This window comes from Ovis aries, chromosome 25 (assembly GCF_016772045.2).
Source record: "Ovis aries strain OAR_USU_Benz2616 breed Rambouillet chromosome 25, ARS-UI_Ramb_v3.0, whole genome shotgun sequence".
NCBI classification, from domain to species: Eukaryota; Metazoa; Chordata; class Mammalia; order Artiodactyla; family Bovidae; genus Ovis; species Ovis aries.
This window is the reverse complement of record NC_056078.1, coordinates 26,996,518-27,020,386: the sequence shown is the minus strand read 5'-3', so window position 1 is coordinate 27,020,386 and position 23,869 is coordinate 26,996,518. Positions and strand designations below refer to the sequence as shown.

Sequence of the window (23,869 nt, the reverse complement as noted above, 5' to 3'; positions counted from 1 at the left end):
GCCAGAGCGGGTGTTTGGGTGCCTGGCACAAGTAGTGAAACAGAAGTTACAAGGCTTTGGATTCAGACAGACACCTCTGCCCTTGACTTGTTGGGTGAAAGTGGGTGTATAATCTACCCTTTCCCTGCCTCAGTTTCCCTCATGAGACTGCTGCCTCCATTCCTCCTTTGAGGAAGCTGCCTTAGACACTCCAGACCACAGGAGTCCAGCCTACTCTGTGCCACACACCCCAGGCAGGGGGGCACCCGGACAGAGAGAACCTGCCTTCAGGAAGTTCTCTGCGGAGTGGGCAGGACAGGACAATAACCATGCTGCCCCAACAGAAATGGTGAGAACAGCCAGGGAGAGCGAGGTGCCTGAGAGGAGGGGGAGGGCTCAGGGGAGGTGGGCCTGTGCCCATTACAGAGGGAGACAGCTTCTTATGGGGAGGCTGCCGTTAGAAGAGCTGCCTCTTAGGGTTGGCAGGCTTTTGATGGTCCCAGACAGGAGGGAGGGAAAGCCAGGTGCAGGAGCCGTGTGAGGACATGCAGGGAGGCTAGAGGCTCTGGGCAGGCAGCAGAGAAGGGGTGTGAGGGATGCAGTGGGGCCGAGGGTTGGAAAGTGGCTCAGGGCTGGGGTGTGGGGGCCTTGAATGCCGACCTAGGCCTAGAGCACTAGAACTTTATGAGCCAGGGAGTACCAGGGCTTACTCTTTTCTCTCCCTTCCCCTGTTGGTGGAGAGCTCTTCCAGGCTGAAGACAATATCGGAAGGGTTCCTATTTGTGCTCTTCTGCTTGCATTTGTGCAGGGCTTCCCTTTCTTGGAGGCTCAGGTGGTAAAGAACTGGCCTGCAGCGTGGGAGACCTGGATTAAATCCCTGGGCCAGGAAGATACCCTGGAAGAGGGCATGGCAACCCACTCCAGTATTCTTGCCTGGAGAATCCCCATGGACAGAGGAGCCTGGTGGGCTACAGTCCATGGGGTCACAAAGAATCAGATATGACTGAGCGACTGACCTACTTTCCTTCCTTCCTTCCTTTCTGGAGGAGGAGTGGGAACTGGCTCTCTCCTGGCCCCAAGCTCACGTGCAGTATTTCAGGAAAGGGGTGCTGACTTGGAGTGAGCTCTGAGGGGGTCTAAGACACCTTCGCTTGTGCAAATTCTATGACATTCTTCTCACTGACGGCTGGGGAGGGACTATAGCTCCTCTTCTTAAGTGTGAACCTGCCTTGGTGACTCAATGTAACCAACAACATTCAGCAGAAATGATGTGGGGTGACCTCTAGGCTAGGTCACAAAAAGCCACATGGCTTCTGCCTGATTCTCTTGAGACATTCATTCCCTGGAGGCCTCTTCTGGGAGGTTCCTGCTGCAGACCGTGTCTGAGATGCCTGGGCCACGTGGAGAGACCACAGCCAGGAGCTTGGAACACAGTGTCCAGTTGCAGCCCAGGCACTGGACAGAGGGGTGGGGGTCACCCCCAGACCTGGAGGGGCAGAGAAGGGTTCCTCTGCTGCCCTGTCCTCATTCCTGACCCACCCGATCCATGAAAGTAAGAAAACGGTCACTGCTTTTTGCGGCCAAATGTGGGATGGTTTCTTACGCAGCCCTTGGAACCGAAACAAGCCTGGTGGACCCCTGCTTGGAGCACGGCACATGCAAGTGATTACTGAGGCAGTGCTGCCAGAACATGTGAACAGACAGAAACAACGGACCACCACGGAGCTCCTCTGGGCACAGAGCTGTGGAGTTCCCGTGGCCAGGACAGGCTACATGATCTGCATAATTTCCCAATGCACAATGAAAATGCAAGGCCCCTTGTTCAAAACTGAACAATTTCAAGATGGTGGCAGCAGAGCATCAGACCCAGGGTGGGGCTCTCCTAATTCCAGCTTCCCAAGCAAATGCCCAGTCTGCACCCACAAGGAGCCCATCCTCCTGTCTCACCTGCTGTGGGCTCCTCTGAGTCTTAGCTCTCCTCCTGCATCCTCATTTAACCTCTGTCTCCTGTTACCTGATGTTGCGGTCTGAGTGCCAGAGTCCAGGGTTGGACACAGGGAAGAACTAGCCAGTGTGTCCACTGAGAGGACCCACTGTCCAGTGGAGTCGGAGCCAAGGATAGAGTACCCAGGACCCAGGTTTAAGCATGGCAAGTGATTCACGGCAGTGATTCCTCAGTGTTCTCTGAAGCTCCACTGAGCCCCAGATTCTAGGGTGGATAAGAACACAAATAACAGTCCTAGCTGTTAGAGCTGCCGGCCACTCAAGCTTTCTCGGGGTAAGCAATCTAAATGTACCTCTTTTCATCCTGGGACAGATACTACTTCTATTATCCCCACAGCAAATTCTGGGGACTGGAGATTGGGCACAGCCAGGCATCTGTCTAGGGTCACAGAGATGGCAAGGGTAGGGGCACGATTTCAACCTGGGTCTCTCTGGTTTCCAGGTTTTGCTCCTAAGGTTCCCTCCTGAAGGTACTGATGCAGCTGGGAGGCATCTCCCCAACTTGCAGAGTAGCAAGCCCTTCTGCAAGGGGTCAGGGGGACCAGGGAGCATCACTTAAGCCGAGGCAGGGGACTGACCTTTCCAGATCACCTTGCAGGGCCATCAAGTTCCCAGCACCCGGGGTGAGGCCCATGTTAAATTTCTTGGATTTACCAACATGGGAGGGGGTGTGCCCTGAGCCTGCAGGCATCACAGAGCTAGGGAAGAGGCCCCGCAGCCTGACAGCTGATACAAGAGGCACGCTGCATTTCAATTCTTCCAGGACCGACACTGGCCTTTATCAGGGTCTGCCTGGGGCAGTGACATCACATCACCTTTCTCTTTTGGTGTCAGTGGTGCTCACTATGACCAGGGGAGGAGGGGAAGGGGACCAACAGCAGCAGGGCTGCCTCTGTTGATGCTGCTGGGGAAGGAGGCCAGACGGGATGACCAGGAGAAACTGGTGAGCTCCAGGAGCGGGGAAGTGACCACCTTGGAATCATTACCAAACTTCTAGATGGGGGCTGAGAGGGAGGCAAGGGAGGGACAGGCAAGGGAGCTCTGGAGAACAGTGGGTGGGTGAGGGACTCCCGAAGGACAGGAACAGGTCTTTGTTGCCAGGAGTGAAACTGGACAGCAAAAATCAACCCTTCCTCTCAGGCACAGTGGGCTGGAATTAAGTCTCATGGAACCAGAAGGCCCCGAAGCAGCACTGGCCCCACCATCTTGCTTTATAACGAGGACACTGGGGCCCCAGGGGCTCAGGGACATGCCCAGGTTACATGGCTTCTCTGCGGGCAGAGCCATGACTCTGAGTCCTGGCGCCATGAGCTCAGCCAGGAGGCCAGCAGGACTTGCTGACATTTTCTGAGTGTTCCTGGCCAGGCTCAGCGCCGAGCATCTTCACCCACCATTCTACCGAACTGTTACAATACTCCCGCGTAAGATCCTGTCAGGGTACCTCCCCAGGTGGCAGGGGAGGAAGCAGGCCCATCTTGGCAGAGTTGGGCTTACACACAGGCTGAAGGGTGCCCAGATGGGGCCCTTTAGGGCCAGTGACAGTAAGAACCACAATTTAGGTCTGTAAACCCTTAGCTATTTCATCCATCCCACTCCGCTGAAGCCTACCAGCAACCTAGGCAATACAGGCAGGCACGACTTCCTTCACTACATCCCAGAGGAGTGACTGGTCCACAACAGAACAGGATTCAAGGACCTGCCTGAGAAGGTACCAGCCTCCCAAGGATGGGCTGGAAGAGGAGCCAGGAGGGTTTGGCACTCCACCCCTAGGTTAAGCACACTGAGCTGGTTCTGGGCCCCACACCTGCCCATCAGAGCCCTTATGTACATCTTCTTGCACTGTTTCCTGCCCAGGGAAGAATCCTGTCTTGTCCAACAGTCCATCCTCTGCCCATCTCTGTTGAGCAGCCCCCTATCCCCAGAGCAGAGAAGAAAGTGGGATGAGACCTGCCCTTCCGGCTGCTGTTCCTCCCCAGTGCCCTCCTCTCACTGCCCCGGGGGACATGAGCTCCATACTACAGGCGGCCAGACTGGTTCCTTTCTGCCAGCTGTCTCCCAAATGCCGGCCACTGGCCACCAGGATGGAATGGGTAAGAGAATGTGAATGGATAAACACAAGACTCCTCCACTATCAGGACAGCAGCCCAGTGGCTGCGTCTGGAGTAGGCACAACTCAGGAGGAAGACAGACTGCTGACCCTCCCCCGCCCCCACACGCCCCTCAGAGAGGCAGCCCTCCACCTCCTTACACATCACACGCCCCTCACTGCATTCTAGCCACAGGGCCTTTGCACATGCTACTCCCTTTTTCTCCAATGCGCTTCCTTCTGTTTGCTCACCTGTTAATGTCTACTCAATTGCTACGTCCTCAGGGAAGCCTTCCCCAAGCCCAGTCAAGGTCAGGTGCCCTGTTACAGGTTTTCACAGCCTCCTGATTTCTCCACACAGCAAGTAATGTTGAATATAAAGATTCATTTCTTAGTACTAACATCAGGCCTTCCCAAGAGACTATAAACTTCATGAGGGCAAGACTCACATCACCACTGCGTCCTCAGGGCCATGTGCCTGACACAGTAGTGGGGATTCAGAAAACATTTGTTTAGATTGTTTAGATTGCTCTCTTACTGTTCAGCAGCACCCACATACCCCACCAGAACCCAAGTACCCATCAGCAAGGCTACAGGGCTGCCCGAAGCCCAGAAGAATCCTAGGTAGAAACCCCTCAGTCTTTATACTCAAGTCCTATTATTATTAGATCAGGAGGCAGGATTGGAAGGTGAGAATCAGAGCAGGCTGGGGATATGAGAGGGGAAGAAACCACACAACCCAGAGGATGGGGAGCCACCAGCACCATTCACACATGTGCTCTATACCCAGATCTGAGTGCACGTAGTTGCAAACACAAATAAACACACAGACACAAGGACATGTCTGTGCACATGCACACACACCCCACAAGCAAACATGCGGTGAGTGTGCCCCTACGCAGCCTTCCCCTCTGTGGTCACCCTTCAGAGTGGGGCTCAAGGTCAAGCCTGTGACCGCTACATTCCTGCCCTTTCCCCTCAACCCGTAGCAGCTCATTTTTCTAGAGCTGGGGGCTGTAAGGGTCTCAAAACCTGGGGTGAGGGAGGTTGAGGGAGCAGGGAGGTATGAAGAGATGCCATCCCAGCTGGGATGCCTGCTGTGGTGAGGGTCGGAGAGGCCCCTTGCAGCAGGCTCTGCCCTGGCCTTCAGTGCAAATTAAAACATTTTCCTTTTCTTCATAATTTTTTTTTTCTGACATAGCTGCCCATGAAACATTTTAATAACATCCCAGAAAAGGTCAAGGAGAAGGAATTTCACAGTCTCTGAGCAGGTGGCTATAACTTCAGCCCCTCCTGGAGCAAAGCAGGTGGAGAGACTGGGCTGACACTGGCTCCGAGGGGAGAAGGGCAGGCTGGGAAAAGCCAGGGCAGTGGGTGTGGCGGGCGTGACCACGACCTTGCCACCTGCTAGAAATGAAGGCTCTTAGAGGTGATATGGGTAGAGGAGTACACAGTGAAGGCAGGGAGGCAAGGCCCATGGTTTCACTCTGGGACCTGAGCTCCTTCAGACACAGAGTTCTGCTGCTAGAGCTTATCACGGGGTGAAACGGCCCCTCACAGCTGCACAATTTCACAGACCCTGGGGCTGGGGTTGTGACAGGAAGTTGCGAAGGGCTTGACAGACACACTCAGGAGCTAGAGGTAGCCCAGATGAGCCAGGCCTGAGTGGGGACCCTCAGGCAGCCACAGAGGCTGAACACATCTGCTAAACATCCAGAGAGGCTGGAAAAGGGGTCATGGGCAGGGGGTCCATGCAGGCCCAGGAACTGCTCCAGTGCTTGAGGACACCCAGTATGAGAACCTACTCTCCAGTGCCAACCCTGGATGGAACTGGGCTTCACACATAGTCCTTGGCACCTGCAGCTGGGCATCAGCCAAGAGGTGTGCCACCCTACACCTCACACCCCACCCCTGCCCCCTAGGCTCCCTCAACCCTTGCCAGGGCCATGGGAGATGGGGACTGCAAAGCAAGACCCTCTTCTCCAGCAAGAGTGACAGGAAGGAATCCCTAGTCGCCTGCCAAGCCTGGGCCTTAAGTATAAGCTTTTTCTTGAAGTATCATATGTAGAAAAGTACACAAGTCATAGGTGTAGTCTTATGAATTTTCAAAGATCACACCGCATGTGACCAGAACCCAGATGAAGAATCAAAACATTCTATGACGTCAGAACTTTCCCCTGAACATCCTATGACATCAGAACTGCCCCATATAAAGATAACCACTATGCTGATCCCTTTTCCTACAGATCAATTTTGCATCTACTTTACACTTAGGGAATCATACAAAAAGTATTCTTTCATGTAGAGCTTCCCCCCCTGCAGTATTATATTTTTTGTGAGATATATCCATGTTCAGTGTGGCTACGGTTTGTTCTTGCCATACAGTATATCCATATGGCCACAGGCCCTGTGAGAGACAGGCTGCTTGGGTGTCCTTCACCCTGACATTGGAAGGTGGCTGGGGGGACGAAGAGGATTTCTTCGGGTCCAGAAGGCCAGAGCCCCTGGCCTTGCTCGCTGGTGGGGCCCTTAGAGGCTGCAGGAGGGCCCATGGGGCCTCAAGCACCAGGTGACTGATTGCAAGGAGCAACTCAGTGAAAGCTGGTGGAGCCACGGGCTGGGGAAGCATCCGGGGAGAAAACAGCCGCAGCAGACTTACTGTTTATGTCTGACGGCCTGCCTAGCTAAACATCTGTTTGAAAAATTAATAACTGTCAGATGGGAAGGACCTGGGGGCTGAAAACAGTTTCATACCATCTGTCTATAGAGCAAACACAGTTTGGAGTATGGGGTCTGGGATCAACAGGCAATGTCTGTGCCTGGAGTGAAAATGCAGCGAGAAGGGCAAGAATTTTGGGGGCCTCAGTGGGCAGGGAGGGGCAGCGCAGGTTAAACGCTCTAAGTTTTATTGAGCACCTACTATGGGCAAGCCCTCGAGCCTGTGTAGCACACATCTGCCACTGATCTGCTCATCAACCCTCTTTGTTCTGATAACAGAGGCTGCTGTAGAATAGCCCCTGTCCCTTCTCAGTCCATGTAATTTGAATGGGGCTGACCCACGCCCTGACTCCACTAGCAGGAGCATGACGCATCTCTGGTATATCAGAATTACGGTGCCCCAGTAAGCTGGGTCAATGAGAATCAGCTCTGGGAGTTTTGCTGGGACTACTGAAAAAGAACATTTCTTTTCCCCCACTGGGGTTGATAAATTGGTGAGAAATGAGCCTAGGGGTGCTGGTGTGCCTCTCTGTCAATACAAAAAAGCAGAGGCCAGCACTGAAATCAGATGCCTGCCCAACCTAGCGCCTGGATACAGCCATGCCTGAAATCACTTACACTTTCGAGTTACACGAGCCAATCCTTTTTTTTTGTTGTTTGTTTGAGCCAGTTAAAGGTTTCTATCCCTTGCGACTACGAGTCCTGACTGATACACTGGGAGGGTCCCCTGTCAAGGTCTCAGCAAAGACAGCTGGGGAGGTCCAAGAGCCCATTCTTCTGTGATGACCACGCTCAGAGAGACAGCACTGCCCTCCTGAGAGATGGCTGGCACCTGTCCCCATTAGAAGGTAGGTCTAGGGCTCCTGGCCCACTCAAGCTCACCATCTCTCAGGGACAAGGCAGAAAACTAACCCTGGGCGCAACTTCATCTTTTCCCAGGTGGGTGCCTTTTCCACATTGCTTCCCTGGCCAAGGAAGCCTCATCACGAAGAAACCAGATGCTCTAATACACCAACACCACAACCTCTGAGGGCTTGGGGGTACCCCTCCCCCCGCTCCCCTAACTGCCCACACTCCTTGGGCAAAATCCCTCTGGACGCCTCCTGATGGTTGACCCCAGAGCTGAGCTGCCCTGCAAGGGAGAGAGGACTCACCAGGACTGTTAGCACTGAGGTCCCCACGGTGACATTCTCATACAAGCTGACGTTGTACAGTGGCTGGCTGAAGATGGGCCGGTTGTCATTCTCATTGATGAGGGTGATCTTCACCTTGGCATAGCCCACATGGTCAGGCACACTCTCATTGGCAAAGAGCTGGGTATGCAGAGCAAGGAACCAGTGAGCACTTGTATGCTCCTGGAGCGCTCGTTCCCATAAGTTCCCCTGGGGCCTCCACCCATCCCAACCCAGAGCACCTGTCTGAGTCACTGCCCATCCCAGATGTGTGCTCCTGGGAACCCCTCCATCAGTGCTCACAGGGCCAGGGTGGCCAAGAATCTGCTGGGGAGGCAGGGGCTAACGGGGGCTGGACTGGCTGAGGCTGGGCAGCTCTTGATGGGCTTCTGAGACTGCGATGGTACCTAATAAAATTCCACTCAATGCCTGGACATTTCCTCATCCTCCTTGAAAAGGGGAGGCCCAGGCCAGCCCCTGCCATAGCTCAGTGGGCTTCTCTAGGTCAGACCCAGAGGGAAGAACGGGGAGAGGTAGTAGGGGACATTGAAGGGGACGGTGTTGCCCCCGGCCTCCCTTGGAGTCCCCCTCCCAGCCGAGAAGTGAGGGGACTTACGTCAAAGTTGTAGCGGTCCACAGTCTCATAGTCCAGGGGGATGGCCACTCGGATGCGGATGTCTGCCTTCCCTTGGACGGACGTTGGGGAGATGATGAAGTGGTGGGAGTTGTTCCCCACCAGGTACACCTCAAACATGCTGTTCAGGCCCTGGGTCAGAAGAGAGAAGAAACCAGTCAGAGCGCGGGAAGCCAAGGCCCCGAGCTTGGCTGGAGGAGCAGGGCAGCAGGGGCGGGGGCAGATGAGGTGCTGGGACCGGAGTAGGACTTGTCAACTCCCCACCCCAAAATGGTCTGGCCTGACCTGTGTGATGCTGGCTTGGCTCCCTGGCCCTCCTGCCCATGTCCAGGCCTTCTGGAAATTTCCTCCTATTCTTTTTGCCTTTATCAGCCCATCAGATGCCCACCATATCTCTTTTGGGTGGTTTGGTTCATTTTCCATCTCCTACTCCCTCTTTTGTTCCAGTGACACTAACTGGGGGAAGTATCTGCAAGACCCAGCAGGGAGATGGTGGAAAGAAAAGGAAGAGGGCCAGAAGGGAGTGGAGGGGATGAAGCAAGTAAGCGTTCAGGGTCAGCTTGGACCAGAGAGGGCATGAGGGCTGCAGCTGGCAACTGCTTTTCCTACATCCCCCTCTGGATCATGTCAATCAGGGGGAATGTGGAGTAGGAAGCACCCAGATGGCTGAGTGGCGAAGTGAACCCCTGTATTCCCCTCTGTGGCCAGGCATGGTGGCCGGGAGGACACAGGATCCCAAATAGTGCAGAGTTGCTATGCCCTTCACTGGTTCTGCCAGAACTCAGCAGCCAGAGGCCATGGTTTCAGGCAAGGAGGCCTCACTCTAGGTCAGGTGTTTCTGATCACTCCAATCAGGGCCAGAGCCCAGGGAGCCCTCAGACGCCACCTGGCTTGTCCTCACATGGGTCGTGTGATATCTCCATGCTACCCACGCCCCAGATCATGGGACGAGCCACTATTGAAGGCAGGAGACAGGGCTTACTAACTCCCCAGAGACTGGCTTCCTCTGAAAGTGATCCAGGCTCCTGCATGGGGGAAACTAACCCCCAGACTAGCCCCCCAACCTCAAACCTCAGCAGGGGGCCTGTGGCTTGGAAACAGTCAAGAGCCTCTCTCCACTTCTGAGGAAAAGCCCAGTGGGTTACTGAGCTAGGCTCTCCGCACCAGAAGGACGCCACCTCCTCCTCAGCCTGCATGACCCTCCCTGGCCCAGTGTCCAGCACAGCCCCTCTGTGCAACTGGGGGCTGGCAGGGAGACACGCCCCTTTTCTTGGCTGCCCAGGGATATGTCTGTTGAGGGGTTTCCTTCCAGAACTTGTTTCTGTTGGAAGAGAGGCATCCAGGCAACCTGGAAGCCTTTACACAGTCAGAGAAGGAAGGATGGTCCCAGCAAGGATAAAAGGACCCCCTCAGCGAAGCCTGATGCCCTCAGAGCTGTCCCTTAGGTGCTCAGATACATTTGTGCAATGAATACATTTTAACATTTACCCCTAGGTCTCTTGAGTTTTTTCTACTTACAACTACAAATTGGTGAAATAAAGGGACTGCCGATTTTGGGGTCCAGGCAAGCAGTGGGCCCTCCAGGGCCCCCAGGACAGAAGGGCTCCTGCAAATTGTGCGGGCAATGCTCCTCTGGCCCTGTTGGGATGTGGAGTTTCCTAGGCTCCCTGGCGTTGAATCTATCCGTCAGATGGAAGGGACCAATTAAATGCCCGAAGGGGCACTAATAGCCAAAGCCAGCGGACTGTGACAGCTCCGAGCAGCTGACATTGATACCTCTTCCTCCCATAGACCTTGGCCCCGAGAGGGTGGGGTTTTCTGAACCCGCCCCCCTGCCCACCATGCCTCCCAGCCTCTGCCCTTCCCAGGCTCACTTACCAGGTTCTATCAGTGGGAGTCGGTCAGTCAAAGGGTATGGAGACAGAGAAGAAGCCGGAAAGGTACCGAGAGGAGGAAGGAATCAGAGAGAATGCGGTGAGGTCCAAGGTCAGGGTAAGGGAGAGGGGCTGAGATGGACTTTGGGAGCGCACTGGCTCCAGAGGAATGGCCCCCTCTGCAACTGACGGGCCATGGCCTCTGAGGGCGCCAAGGAGGGATGGGGGTGTGGGAGGCGTGCACTCAGGTGCTGGGGTGTGGGGAGGTCTGTGCAGCCCCACACCCGGGGAGGGGGGACACAGAGGAAGATGGCACAAAGTTGGGAGGGGGCTGGGCTACTGTCTCCCTGAGCTCCCTCCCTCCTCACCGAGAGCGAGGCTGGGAAAGGAGGGGCTGTGCCCCTCTGTCCTACTCCCAGGAGCCTGGACAGAACCCCTGGAGGAAACGATCCCACGCATTGTCATGTTTTAATCTTTCTAACACAGAAAATGTCCACAGCATAACAGATGTGGGGAGCCTTCACATAGTTCAAAAGTGTAAAGGGCACACGACCGACACACTTTCCCCACTGTCCCCGCCACTGGAGCGTCTTCCCTAGAGACGACCACACCCTGATCTTTAGCATCTTTCCCCAGGAAATCCACGAGCATATAAGCACTGCGATCTCTGCCTCTTCCACATAAACAGTAGCGTGCTTCCACTTGAAACCACGTTCTGAAGCTTGATCCACAATTGTACAAAGAGCTGACAGTACGAAGAACCACCACACAGCACACGTTCACTGGACACCAGTGAACTCTCTGCCAGAACGACCGAGAACAGCCCTCCGCAGTCCTGGCGGCCGCGGGAGCCGAGGCGCAGCCCACCCCCAGGGCAGCGCGAACCCACAGCAGAGCAGGCACACGGCACCGCAGGTGCTCAGACGCCGGGGCTTCAGCAGCGTTTCCTCGCCCACTTCTCTGTGCGAGCTTCTTCCCGTGGGCCACATGACGGACATGAAGGAACACTGGAGCCTGGGGACGCCTCCAGAAGAAATGGAACTCACAGAGGCGGGCGCCCAGGCCCGGGTGCCTTCCAGACCAAGGGAGGCAGAGTTGGGGCCTGACGTGGGAGTCCCCCAGATGCAGCTCCCGGGTGAGAGGGGCAGGTACTGGCATTTCAGCCAGCAGTGTGAGTGGACTGAGCAAACCGAGATGGCACTGCTGAGCACTCCGCGGCCGAATCTAAGAGAACGCCAGCGGAAGTGGCTGCCCTGAGAGGGGTTGTCTTAGGAATGAAGGGAAAAAGGATTCCAGGTGGAGAAAGTGGCTTTAAACACGAAGTCCTTGGGCCTCAGTGTGTATTAGAATCACCTGGAGGCTTGGTAAAGTACAGACTGCTGCCCTCCCTCCTCCAGGAATGTCTGATTGGTAGGTCTGGGGCGGGGGTGGGGGGAGGGTCATGAATTTGCATTTCTTACAAGTTCCAGGTGATGCTCCCGCTGCTGCTGGTCTGAGCCCGCCATTTGAGAAGGACTGGTCTAAACAAAGGCGCGGAGAGGGGAATGAATACCTAATAAGGAGGCAGACAAGCGAGCTGACTGCAAAGGGTTCGTGTATGGAAACTGGGGAGACTGTTGGGGTATCAGGGGGTTGTGTCTCTCCTGAGGGCCCACCGCAGGCACCATCTGGAGGGCTCTGGCCTTGTGTCCATGTGCAGTGGGGACACCAGGGTTTAAAAAGGAAGATGAACCTGGTGGCCAAGTGCAAATCACACCCGCACAGCCCTCCTTACCTGGCTGCACATCAGAACTGCCAGTGGAGCTAGAGAAGAAACAGAGGCCCGGGGCCACTGAGTCACTCTCAGGGGTGGGGCCCAGAAAGCTGCATTTTTCCAGGGTCTTCAGGGAACCACGCTGCACAGTCAGGGAAGACCTCAGGCAGGACAGGGAGGGCAGCCTGGAGCACCCGCAGGGACCCAGAAGGGCGAGCAGGGCAGCTGGTTACCCACCAGCCACACATCAACACCGCTGGGGGAGCTTTAAAGTGCCCCCATGGCTAGGCTGCACTCCAGACCAAGGACATCAGACTCGGGGTGAAGGAGACGAGACGTCAGGAGCTTGCGCTGCTCTCAGGCTACTCACTCCAACGGGCACCCAAGGATGAGGACTACTCAGAGCAGCGGTTCTCCGGGTGCGCTGTGGGACCAGTGGCATCACCTGGAGGCTTGTCAGAAATGCACAATCTGGGGTCACACTCAGAAACTCTGGGGGTGGGGCCCAGCACTCTTTTAGCAGACTCTCCAGGGGTTCTGATACGCACTGATGTTTGAGAATCAGCTGGACACAGCAAGGCTGGTGGCGGGGTGCAGAGCAAGTCGGAGCAGTGAGAAAACTGACCAGCGAGATGTGGCGGATGAGAGGCTGCAGAGAGGACGGAGTGGGGCTGAGACCGTGGCGCACAGACAGAGGGGCGGAGGGGACACCTGGGAAGGTGGTGCTGAGCTCAGTGCAGATTCAGAGCGAGCACCTGGCCAGGTAAGAGCACTGGGCTTCCTGCCCCTTCAGGTGAGATCTCTGGGTCTCAAGGAATGAGATCTCTTCCCTTCCCTTGATCTGCCACCAGGGGATGAGGTGCACTAGGCTTGATCCTGCAGCTGTCAGGACCCCTCATACGGCTGTCCTGAGACCCCAGGACCCCTCTGGCTAAATTCTCTCAAATGCTCAGCCTACCCCTTCCAGAATCTGCCAAGAGATACTTGGCTTGTGACTCTCAGTCCCTTGGGATGTGTGTATGGGATTCTTACCTGGTTCGCTAAGTGGGTGCAAACCCCCTATGAATTGCAGCCCTTGGCCCAGAGCCTTCAAGAACAGCCACTTCCATATACCAAGCCCCCACCATGTGCTTCCCATACCTTAACCAGAATCTTTACAACATCCCACTGACATTGGCATCGGTCCACCCCTTTTTACAGAGAGGGAAACTGAAGCCAGAGAGGGTAACTTGTTCAAGATGGACAGCTTGGGTCAGTACTGACTCATAGAGTCTAAGCCCCTCACCACCCTGCTCTCCTGGTCTCCTGCATATTACTCCCTCTCCAGAACACTGTCCTCATGGGTGCAAAGAACTGGCATCAGATGGCACTGGAGAACCCTTCCTATATTCACTAAATGCCAGGAGTGTGGCCCAAGGGGCAAAGCATGCCTCTCCTAAGATCAGGGAGAAGGTAGAGGGGAGGGCAGTCAGATGGCAGAGGGTACGCCTGCTTCTCCCAGTCCTGGCTGGGTCTCCTCCACGCCCTTGCTCTTTGCTTGCTGCCAGGCTAGTTGGTGAGGCAGGGAAGGAGGGAGGTGGGGAGAGGCAAGAGGCCCTCTTGGAGCTGTCGAGGGGCAATTTTGTTGGGAGGAAAGATAAAGAGAAACATCAAAAGGAGTCCCAGTGTGTGTGGAGTGGAGCCCGGTGGATTAAATTCTTTTCCAGCTGGGAGAGGCGATGAGAAGGCTGATAGCTGGCAGCCGCGGGTCCCAGAGCCGAGCTGCAGCGACTGCCCTCCCCGCACCAGGCTGGGGAGCCGCCTGGCTGCCCGTGGGGCTGCGACAGTTCGGCTTTATTTACTTATTGGAGGGAGAAGGACGCATGAAATCACTCCTCGCTCCCCCAACCCCATGCAGCAAGCTATGATTTGCTTTGCTCCTGGTGACTGAAGTCTTGCCACCCCCCATGGAGGGCAGCACGCCAGCCCCTGGCCCAAGTTATCAGCTGCTGCCAGAAGGGGCTGCCTCCCCCTGCCTCCTGGAAGTGGAGGGCTGGCCTTGAGAGCAGTCAGAGCAGACACTGCCCGGCAGGGACGCTCTCACCTCACCTCTCTGCAGCTCCCACAGCTAACATTGGCTCCATGATGGACCCAATGTCGTTTTCAACTACGTATTGAGAGTTTACTGCAACTATTAGCTCACTGAGTGTTCACAACAACCCTGGAAGAGGCCGGGGTGGGATTCACACTGGCTGACAGCTGCCATATGTAGGGCCCTTCCCTCCTCCTGGGGAGCGGATTCTGCCCTGTCAGGCCACTAAGCCTGCTTGGGGCTGTCCTGTGTGCTCTCAGAAGCTGCACCTGACTTCTCTCTGGATGTGGCTTCCCGCAGTCATCCCCTGGTACTTCCCTCTGCAGATGACCCTGTGCCCCAAAGGAGGAAGGCCTGACCTAGCCCCCAGGCTCCTTCATCCCTCCGACTCTTGCTGGGTTCTCCCCATCCTGAGGCAGGTCCCTGCTGACGGCGGCACCAGTTTGCCCCTTGGAGATGCTCATCTCCCTCTGCTTGTTGGTCAGGGTCATGGCTGGGCTGGTGATCCAGTGGTGTAACGTAGTGGGGAGAAGCTTTTGGAGTTGGGAAAACAGGCTCTGTTGCTTCCTAGCTGTGTGACCTTCTACTGATGGAGCCTCAGTTTCTTCATCTGTGAAGTGGGGAGAATAAAGCATAACCCATAGGATTAAGCAGCAGTGTTGTCTCTCTGCCTCACCAGGTTTTGGTGGGTGACCTGTGGATTATGTTTTCTTGCCTAAGAAAGGAGTCTCCCTAATGGCAAGAGCCTTGTGTGTATTTTTCCTTTGTACCCAAATGCTAGGGGGCCCTCATCTATCCTATGAACCACAAGGTGTCCTGAAGGGCACCTCAGTTCCTTCCAGAAGCAGAGGAAGGACTAGGGTCACACGCATGCAGGGGGGACTAGTGACTTTGCAGTGTGTGAGTCACAATGAAGAAGGGCCAGGGACCACTCCAAAGGCACAGAGAGGGCTCTGTGAGCTGGTGGGACACCCTGAGGTGGGAAGGGGGCTGGAGGTCTGGAGTGTGGAGATGGGCCCATGGAGTCAGTGCTACCCTCACAGAAGCCCTGTCCAAAACTTGGGCCAGCCAGGGAAGAGCCCTTTGACCAGTGATTCCAGGGTGTGAGGCCCTAAACTTCAATGGTGGCTTTGGAGTTAGACCTGAGTCCAGATACAGGTAATACCCTTTCCAGCTGTGTGATTTTTTTTGGCACAACTTTACCTCCTTGAGCCTCAACTTTCTCATCTGCAAAGTGGGAATAATGAAGGCTACCTGATGGGGCTATTATAGGTGAGCTGCAAAATCTTAGTAAAGTGCTTGGGACAGAGTAAATGCTCAACAAAGGAGAGTGCTTATTATTGTTCTAGAAGGGAAGGGGGAGTACTCCTGGGGTGGGGCTGATTTCTAGACCTTGGTTTGGCCAGGAATGAAGGTAGCAGGCAGAGAAGGACAAAGGCTTGGCTGTAAGCAAGGGGCCCTAGGTCTCCTTCCCTCCTCCACTGTGCCCTGTTGTCTAATCCATGCTATTGAGCGACAGAAAATCAAAGTCCATAGAAGATGTATTCTTTATCACCCCTTTGTCTATCCTTTCACTTAATTAACTCCAATCAGACATGCCAGAGTAAACTCAGCAGGGAGCTGGCCTCTCCTCGCCCCTTCACCTCAAAGTTTGCTGCTTCTCCCTCTAGCCCCTACATTTAAGGGGGACACCAAGTTGCTCTGGCCCCACCTGCCCACGGGGGCAGCTACCCCAGGTCCACTGCACCAGGAGCCCACTGTGAAGTCAGAGTCCAGGGGTAATGGGGAGAAGCCCTGTGCTGCCACTGCCTCCACCCGCTAACCCTGCCTCAATCCCCAGGGACCTTCCAAGGTCCAGAGTCTAGGAGAACTGATGCTGGCGCCTCCTGGGTAACTGCTGGGTGAGCAGCCACCTTCTGTCTCCTTGTGCCCCTCCCACTCAGGGGCCCAGCAAAGCCCACACACGCCACACGGTGGGAACTCAGCTCTGCTGTGTTTCCCTCTTCTGCATTCCAGGCTTGCCTGGCTCAGAACCTCAGCTTTTCTTCCCTGGGAGTGGGCCACCACTTAGGCCTGAATCCGAGATGCTGAGTCCTGTCCCTAGTTGACCAGTTGTCCCAGTCGGCCTTGGCCTGAGAGGGCTCCCAGGGTGCAACAGCGTGGAGGACAAACCTCGTTTGGGGCTCTCAGTTCACCTATACCCCTTTCCCAAATTTCTGTGTGGTTTGGACCCTTGAGCACCGTGAGCCTGAGGTCAGGAAAACCAGGTTTCTCTGGATCTGCCGTTACTCTCTGGGGCAGGCCCTTTTGTCTCTCTGGACCTAAGTTTTCTGACCTGTGAAATGGGGAGCATAGACCGGGTGCTTTCCAAGGTCCTGTTATTACGGCCTTCTGTGCTCTTTCCAACTGCTCGCTCTGTCCACTCCTTCCCTCTCGCCCCTCCTCTCCCTCTCCATCATTTCTCTCTTCTTTTTCTGCCCCTCTTCTTCCTGCCTTCCTCCCCTCCCCTCTCGCCATCTCCTTTTCATTTCTTCCCTCTCTGCTTTACCGTCTACCTCCAGCTCTTCTTCCTTCCCTCCTCCTCCTCCTCCTCGGTTCCTCTCTCCGCAGATCCCACCCTCTTCTCCGCAGGTTATCTGTTGAATTCCACACACGCCTGCACAGACGGGATCAATCCGAGGCTGCCTTGCCTTCAGCTTATCTCTGCTCCAAATGATTGATTTTCCCTCTTTAAGAGTAATTTGCTGGTGAATTCCATGTATTGCAAAAACCTCTGTGAAATCTAATGCAATCCGATTGGCAGCTGGCACTTTGGGGAAAGAATACTAGAGAGCTGTCAGTTCCATTGCTAGCAGACGTGTGTACTATTCGCCTACAGGAGAGGGCGCGAGGCGGGCAGGTGCTCCTCACCTGCTCGTGCACACGTCTCCCCCTCTCTCCAGAGGGATCTGGTCTGTCAGTCCTACAGCCAGTCCCAGCACTGCTGGGAGATGAGTGACATACAGTGAGCACTGGGTCCTTGCATTAATGTAAAGGAGGGACAGACACTTTCAAATTCTGTTTTCCTAATTTGCAGCCCACTACCCTAGTGCACTGTGGGGATCTCACACTTCCAAAGCCCAGTTACACCTGATGGCCTCTTTCTGTGCCCCTGTCCCCGCCCCGTCCTGTCCCTGGGCACTGAGTCCCAACTCCAGTGGCCCAGCAAAGCCCACATCACACAGTGGGAGCTCAGCTCTGTTGTTCTTTTCTCTTCTGTGTTCCAGGCTTGTCTGGTTCAGAGCCTTGGGGTGGGTCCCCTCTCAAGCCTCTATCGGCGATGATGGGCACTGCCCCTTGTTGACCAGCTGTTCCAGTCTGTCTGGGACCAAGAGTGTTCCCAGGATGCTGGTTTAAAGTGCTATAACCTTGGCAATCTCAGAAAAATTACAATAGGTTCCCCACTCTATAAGGAGAGTCTGAGAGCCCAGCAGGGGCCAGCTGGCACCACTGCTCAGGTGTGGCATCCACTGGGTGTGGAAAACAAGGAGTCTAAGCATCTAGTTCTAACCACACCAGCCCTTGGGCTCACTTTAGAGGCTCAAGCCCCCAAGTAGCTCACACCAGGAGCTGGTCCTTACCAATGAGGATGGGTACATGGCTGACTAGCAGCCTTTGCTCAGCCCTGGTGTCTGTGGATCACAGGTGCCACTGGTGTCCATTGGATACAGCAAAGCTAACTGTACCACCCCCAGAGACGGAACCAGCCACTCTGACCTCATTTCTATGTCCCAGGCAAACAGTCATTTCTGGTGGGATCAAAATCTTTATTTAGGCTGCCCTGGACCTCTAGGGGCCTGGGCAATCAGCCCAGTGGGTACTTACTGAAACAAAGTGGCTTCAGGGGGTACTGGTCGGGAGGACTGCTAAGTCACTTCAGTCATGTGCGACTCTGTGCGACCCCATAGACGGCAGCCCACTGGGCTCCGCCGTCCCTGGGAGTCTCCAGGTAAGAACACTGGAGACTAGGCTCCCCTTAACAGTGCCTGTGGGTGTGGCCGAACAGCAAGCTTTATGTGGAAGGGACCTTTCCAGGCCCATACATGCAGGGGACTGCTGCCCAGGCCAGAGGTACTGGATTGGTACCTTGAATGTAAAGGGTAGAGGGACCAAGTGAGATTCATGAGACCTGAGCTCTTAATTCTGGAACAATATGCTCCACCCCACAAGATCCCAAGGAATCCAGGCCATGCCCCTTCCCCCATCCTTCCCTCCCTCCCTCCCTCCTGCATGGGACCCTGTTTTAAGGAACCTGCCCTCAGTGGAAAGCTTGAAGAGTCCTCGTGGCCCAGCCTGCCAGTATGCGGCCAGTTTTCTAATAATAAAGTCTGCTGTTCTGATCAGAATCTTCCAACTTGGACCTCACTCACATACCTGGCTTTAATTCCCTTTCTCGCTCCACCAGCGAACTCTGCACCAGAATTTTGGCTGGGGTTGGGGCAGTGCGCTAAAGGGTAAGTGTACTCAGAGGTGCAGGGCGAACAGGCCAAAATGCAGGATAAAAGGGTGTGCATCCCAGTCTGCCCCAAGGCCAGAATCATCTTGCCCTTCCTCGGGGCACCTTCCGCAGAAGGTCATATGGCCTCCTGGGCATGGCGGCAGCCGGAGGAGGATGAGCCTCGCTGGCGCTGGTGGAGGGGCCTGTCCTCAGCTTCAGAGCAGGGAGGGGCAGGCTGTAGAGCTGGCAGTGGGCCTTGCACGGAGCAGCTGCCTGGCTCTGTCGATTTACCATGCTAAAACTCTTTGCCTGTTCCCACAGAGAGAGAAATGTGGCAAGGCAAAGAAATCTAAACGCCTTATGGAAATCAGGAGGGGGACTCTGCCTGCTGCTAATCACGCCACTTTATATTCCTCTGCCTCTCCAATAGTCAGTCCACCTTCAGCGTGCTCTGGGTGGCAGGGAGGGGGGCTGAGAGGGATCCCATTGCCTCAAGAGGCTTGGGGTGGGGTGGGGTGGGTAGAACTCAAGACTGTTTAGAGGCCATGACCCTGGGTGTCTTGGGAGCCGGAAGGGAGTGGGTGAATTCATTTTCCTGCTCCCAGCCCTCTGCCCAGGTGGACTGCCCAGCGTTGGGGCCCCTTCCCTCAGAACACAGGCACCATAAGTGCCCTATGGAAAGCATCTTGGGCTGGAACAGGGCACTGGGCTCTAGGCAGACGGGTGACCATGCCTGATAACAGTGTCACTCAACTGCCCCGGGGCATCCTGAAGTCAAACCCAGGTACAGCTCAGGTGTGCAAAGAGCACAGTCTATATGACCCATGCCATGCCTTTCTAGGCACACAGGTATTGGACACATAGTAATTGTGGTTAAACAGACAAAGCAATACAGGCATGAGTGAATGAGCTGCATGGCGTATCTGTGAATATATGGGTGTGCGGAAAAAAATCTGAAAATTGAGTCTTTAACACAGAGACTCAGAGAGAGAGCAGATGAGGGTGATGGAGGGAATTCAGATAAAGAACTAAGTTCAGGGAAAGATGAAACCAGGAACCTGGGCATGGTGGCAGATGGTGGCAGCTGCCACCTTTTCTTCCCTCTAGCCTCTGCCCTGGCCTGCCCCCTGAGCTTCTGCCACCTCCATCCCTGGGATTCTAAACCTGAGCCTCACTCCAGCCCTCACCTTTTGCACAGACCCCACATCTGGCCTCATCCATTAGTGCTATCTGCCATCATTCTTGGTCTCTGTCCTCTTTCTCCTTCTGTCCAGATCAGCCAACCTAAAGAGGAATCGGCTCTGAGGGTACCACTTGCACTCAAGAACTGTCGATGGCTCCCAACTGCCTGCTGAGTTAGGTTCAGACTCACTGTGGCACTCGTGGCCCTCCAGCCTCCCTTTCTCGCTTTATAGGAGGGCGGCGTTACATCTGTGCTGGATTAAGCGAAGTGGAGGGAAGGACAGCGCTGAGTGCAGAAGTCCACCAGCAGTGTTATCTATGTTGGTGCTTTCACATCATCTCTTTTGGGAGGATGAGGGTGGAGAAGTCTTCAGTAACATACATTTTTATAAATTTTATAATGAACATGCAGTGGAATTCACATCTGGGGGCACAGAGTTCTATAAACTTAAGAACACATAGCTTGGCTTCCCCCATCACAACCAGGCTACGGACGTCCACCCCAACCCCAAATTCCCTTGTGCTCTTTCTTTCCAGTCATCCTCTCCTACCCTGAAACCCCTAGGAACCACTGATGGGTTCTCTGTCACTAGAGTTTTGTCTTGTGAGAATGTCACAGAATCACGTGGAAGCAGCCTTTGAGGCTGGCTGCTTTGGCTCAGCAGAATGCCTTGGGAGATCCATCTGACTCTCACTTCACCTCGGTAGCCTGTGTATCTCAGCACACTCCCGTTCCTGTAGGATGAGTTAGCATGTCTGCCCGGATGCGGAGCTAGGAGAGGAAGCCCTGCATCCCTCTAAGAGTCGGGCCATCCTGGTGTACTGGGTAGAGCTTTGAAGGTGGACTCAAGAAGACAGTTAAGTGGATTAAAAAGAAAAAAACAAAGCCTGGTGGGCTTGCTCAGTAAATGTTAGTGGATCTGGGCATTCCCTAATGAGGGTAATTAAGAGTCCTTACGCTGAAAAGAGAAAAGTAAACACAGACACGTATGCTAATTGGGGACTACTGGTAGACGCTCAGGCAGCTGCCTGCTCCCTCTCCGCTCCACTGCCTCAATCGGTCTCCTGTCCTTCAATGCTCCCTCTTGGTGCTCCTCCTCCCTCGGTGGCGGTTCCTTCTCAGTGTCTCTGCTGGTTCACTCTCATCTCCCCTAACTCTGAGGCGCCCTCCGGCTGCGTGGCCCCCAGCCCTGCTCTCTAGTTTACCTATACCCCTTTCCTAGGTAAGCCCAGTTAGACCTGTGACTTTAACTATGATTCAGACGTTGGCAACGCTCCTGCTTCCTACTTGGCTTCCTGGCACTTCTATCTGAATGCTAACAAGCAGGTCAAACCTAACGTGCTGAAGGCTAACCTATAGCTTCTGCCTTCTCCTTACCAAAGCTGCTGCTTCACCGTATCAGGAAGTAAAACTCCAGGTTCCTAACTGCTCAAGGAGCTCCTGCAGTCATTCTCAGTTCATTTCAGTTCAGTTCAGTGGCTTGGTCATGTCCGATTCTTGGTCATGTCTGATTCTTTGCGACACCATGGACTGCAGCACGCCAGGCCTCCCTGTCCATCACCAATTCCCGGAGCTTGTTCAAATTCATGTCCATTGAGTCTGTGATGCCATCCAGCCATCCCATCCTCTGTCCCATCCCCTTTTCCTCCTGCCTTCAATCTTCCCCAGCATCAGGGTCTTATCAAATGAGTCAGTTCTTTGCATCAGGTGGCCAAATTATTGGAGTTTCAGCTTCAGCATCAGTCCTTCCAATGAATATTCAGGACTGATTTCCTTTAGGATGGACTGGTTAGTTCTCCTTGCAGTCCAAGAGAGTCTCAGGAGTCTTCTCCAACACCACTGTTCAAAAGCATCAGTTCTTCAGTGCTCAGCTTTCTTTATAGTCCAGTGACCCTCACCCCCTCTCCACCCCAGCAAATCCTCTCCCTTCAGACCAGGCCCTGGAGCTGTACACTCCCTACCCCTGCACACATCTTACTGCCTTTCCCTCCTAGGAATGGCCCTGCTCTGCTGTGTCTGTGAACCCAGGCAGCCAGCACATTCTTACAGTTTTTGAATTGAGATACAATTGGTCACTTTAGCCGTTTTAATGTGTGCAGCTCAGCGGTTTTGAGTATATTTGCGATACTGTACAACTGCCACCTATATCTAGTTCTAAAACATTTTCATCACCCTGAAAGGAAATCCTGTACCATAAACAATCCCTCTTCATTTCCTTTCCCTCAGCCCCTGCGACCATGGGTGTGCCTTCTGTCCCTACGGATTTGCCTGTTCTAGACACTTCATGGAAATGGAATCACCCACGAGGTGACTTTTTGCATCTGGCTTCTTTCAGCTAGCATCCTGCTTTCCAGGCTCTGCGTTACATCGTGGACCAGACCTTCATTACTGTGACAGCTCTACAGTAGTTCACTGCACGCCACATTTGTTTGTCCACTCGTCAGGTGCTGGGTATTTGTGCTGTTTTCAGAGTCTGTCCTCTTGAAAACCTTGAGCCAGATCAAGTCCCTCATTCGCTGCTCACTGCCTTCCTGCTGAGCCCTGACAACAGCCAGGCCTGTCCGCCTCCTGCGCTACCCACAGGCCTGCTCACGCTGCAGCCACGCTGCGGCTTCACAGCCACCACACCAGCTCCTCCCTCTGCTGGGAATGCTCTTCCTCCAAATACCCACAAAGCCCACCCCCGCTTCCCTGAGGTCTCTCCACACACATCATCTTATCGGAGAGACTTCCTCTGACCCCCTCTCCTCCCCAGCACTCCCTCAGGCCCCTCACGCTGCTGGCTTTTTTTCCATGGCTCCTCTCACCACTTGACATATAATATACATCGATTTGCTTCTTTAGTCTTCTCCTGCCCAAGGGCTGGGCTTCGGCTGTGTGCTCACTTATGAACAGGGCCCAGAAAAGCACGTGGGACGCGGTAGGTGTTCAACAAATACTTGCTGAATAAATGAACAAATGATCAATTCCCGCCTTCCACTCAATGCGGGAGCTGCTCTGGGGCATCCCTCTCCTGCCCTTGGCCTGGGCGCTCACTCCACAGCAAGCTTCGCTAGCCGCTGTGTGCCTGCTCTGTGACCTCATGTAGAAGGTTCCTCTCCGAGCCCATCGAGCTCATGTGAAAAGAGCAGAGGTGACACGTGCCTGCTGATGCCAGGCTCTGGGCCCTCATCAGGATGGAAGAGAGGAAACATGCTCTGCTCTGCGCCAGAACATCTTTCCAACCTGGGACGTGTGCATTCGGCAATACTCATCTCAAAAACTTCTCTCACTTCCAATTCTTTTTTCAAATTCACTGGGGAAACTAAGGCCTAGAGAGGAAGGAGGAAAGGTCCCTCCCAGGCCTTCATGGACAGTGACGATACAGCCACGAAACCCTGCCTGGCATCAAAGGCCTCCTACCCTCTCCCACCCAACTCCTGCACCATTCTCCCCTCTTGGGAAAGAGGAAAGCAGGTGAGGAGGCTCCCTGCCCTCCGTGGTGGCCGGCCTCACTGCAGCTGCCCTGTGGGGTCCTGCGCTCCCTATGCCTGCTGACAAGGAGGTTTCCCAGCCCATGATCATGGTGATGGGGAGGGTCACCAGCCATAGCGCCCAGCCACACTGTGCTTACCCTTACCCTTCAAGTCGGGGATGAGCAAGACAACCACCAATTGCTACTGGGGCCGTGATGTGGGGTGGCGAATGGGGCAGGCGGGGGAGGGTGGGAGTTAGAAACCACGATTTGGAGTGAGGCTGGGCTCACCAGGGCCCATGGTGAAGGGGCACCAGAGTGGGCATGACCCAGCCAAGCAGCAACGGAGACAGGGTGAAGGTTGTTAGTTCTGTTTCTGATCTGGGTGGGGGTCTTCAGGGAGGCCAGCTGCTGCTTTTAGGCAGCACGACTCTGAGGATAAAACGATACTTTCCAAGGGGAAG

The 23,869-nt window shown here is 54.7% G+C and overlaps 1 protein-coding gene across 1 annotated transcript in view; it reads right to left on the bottom strand.

Moving 5' to 3' along the window:
- LOC132657144 (cadherin-23-like) overlaps positions 1-23,869 on the bottom strand; it is a 349,318-nt gene that overhangs the window by 93,456 nt on the left and 231,993 nt on the right. The window contains exons 12-13 of the mRNA XM_060406596.1: positions 8,576-8,725; positions 7,942-8,100 (exon numbers count right to left, since the gene is read on the bottom strand). Of these exons, the coding sequence (XP_060262579.1) occupies positions 7,942-8,100; positions 8,576-8,725 (309 nt within the window). The remainder of the gene's footprint in view (positions 1-7,941; positions 8,101-8,575; positions 8,726-23,869) is intronic.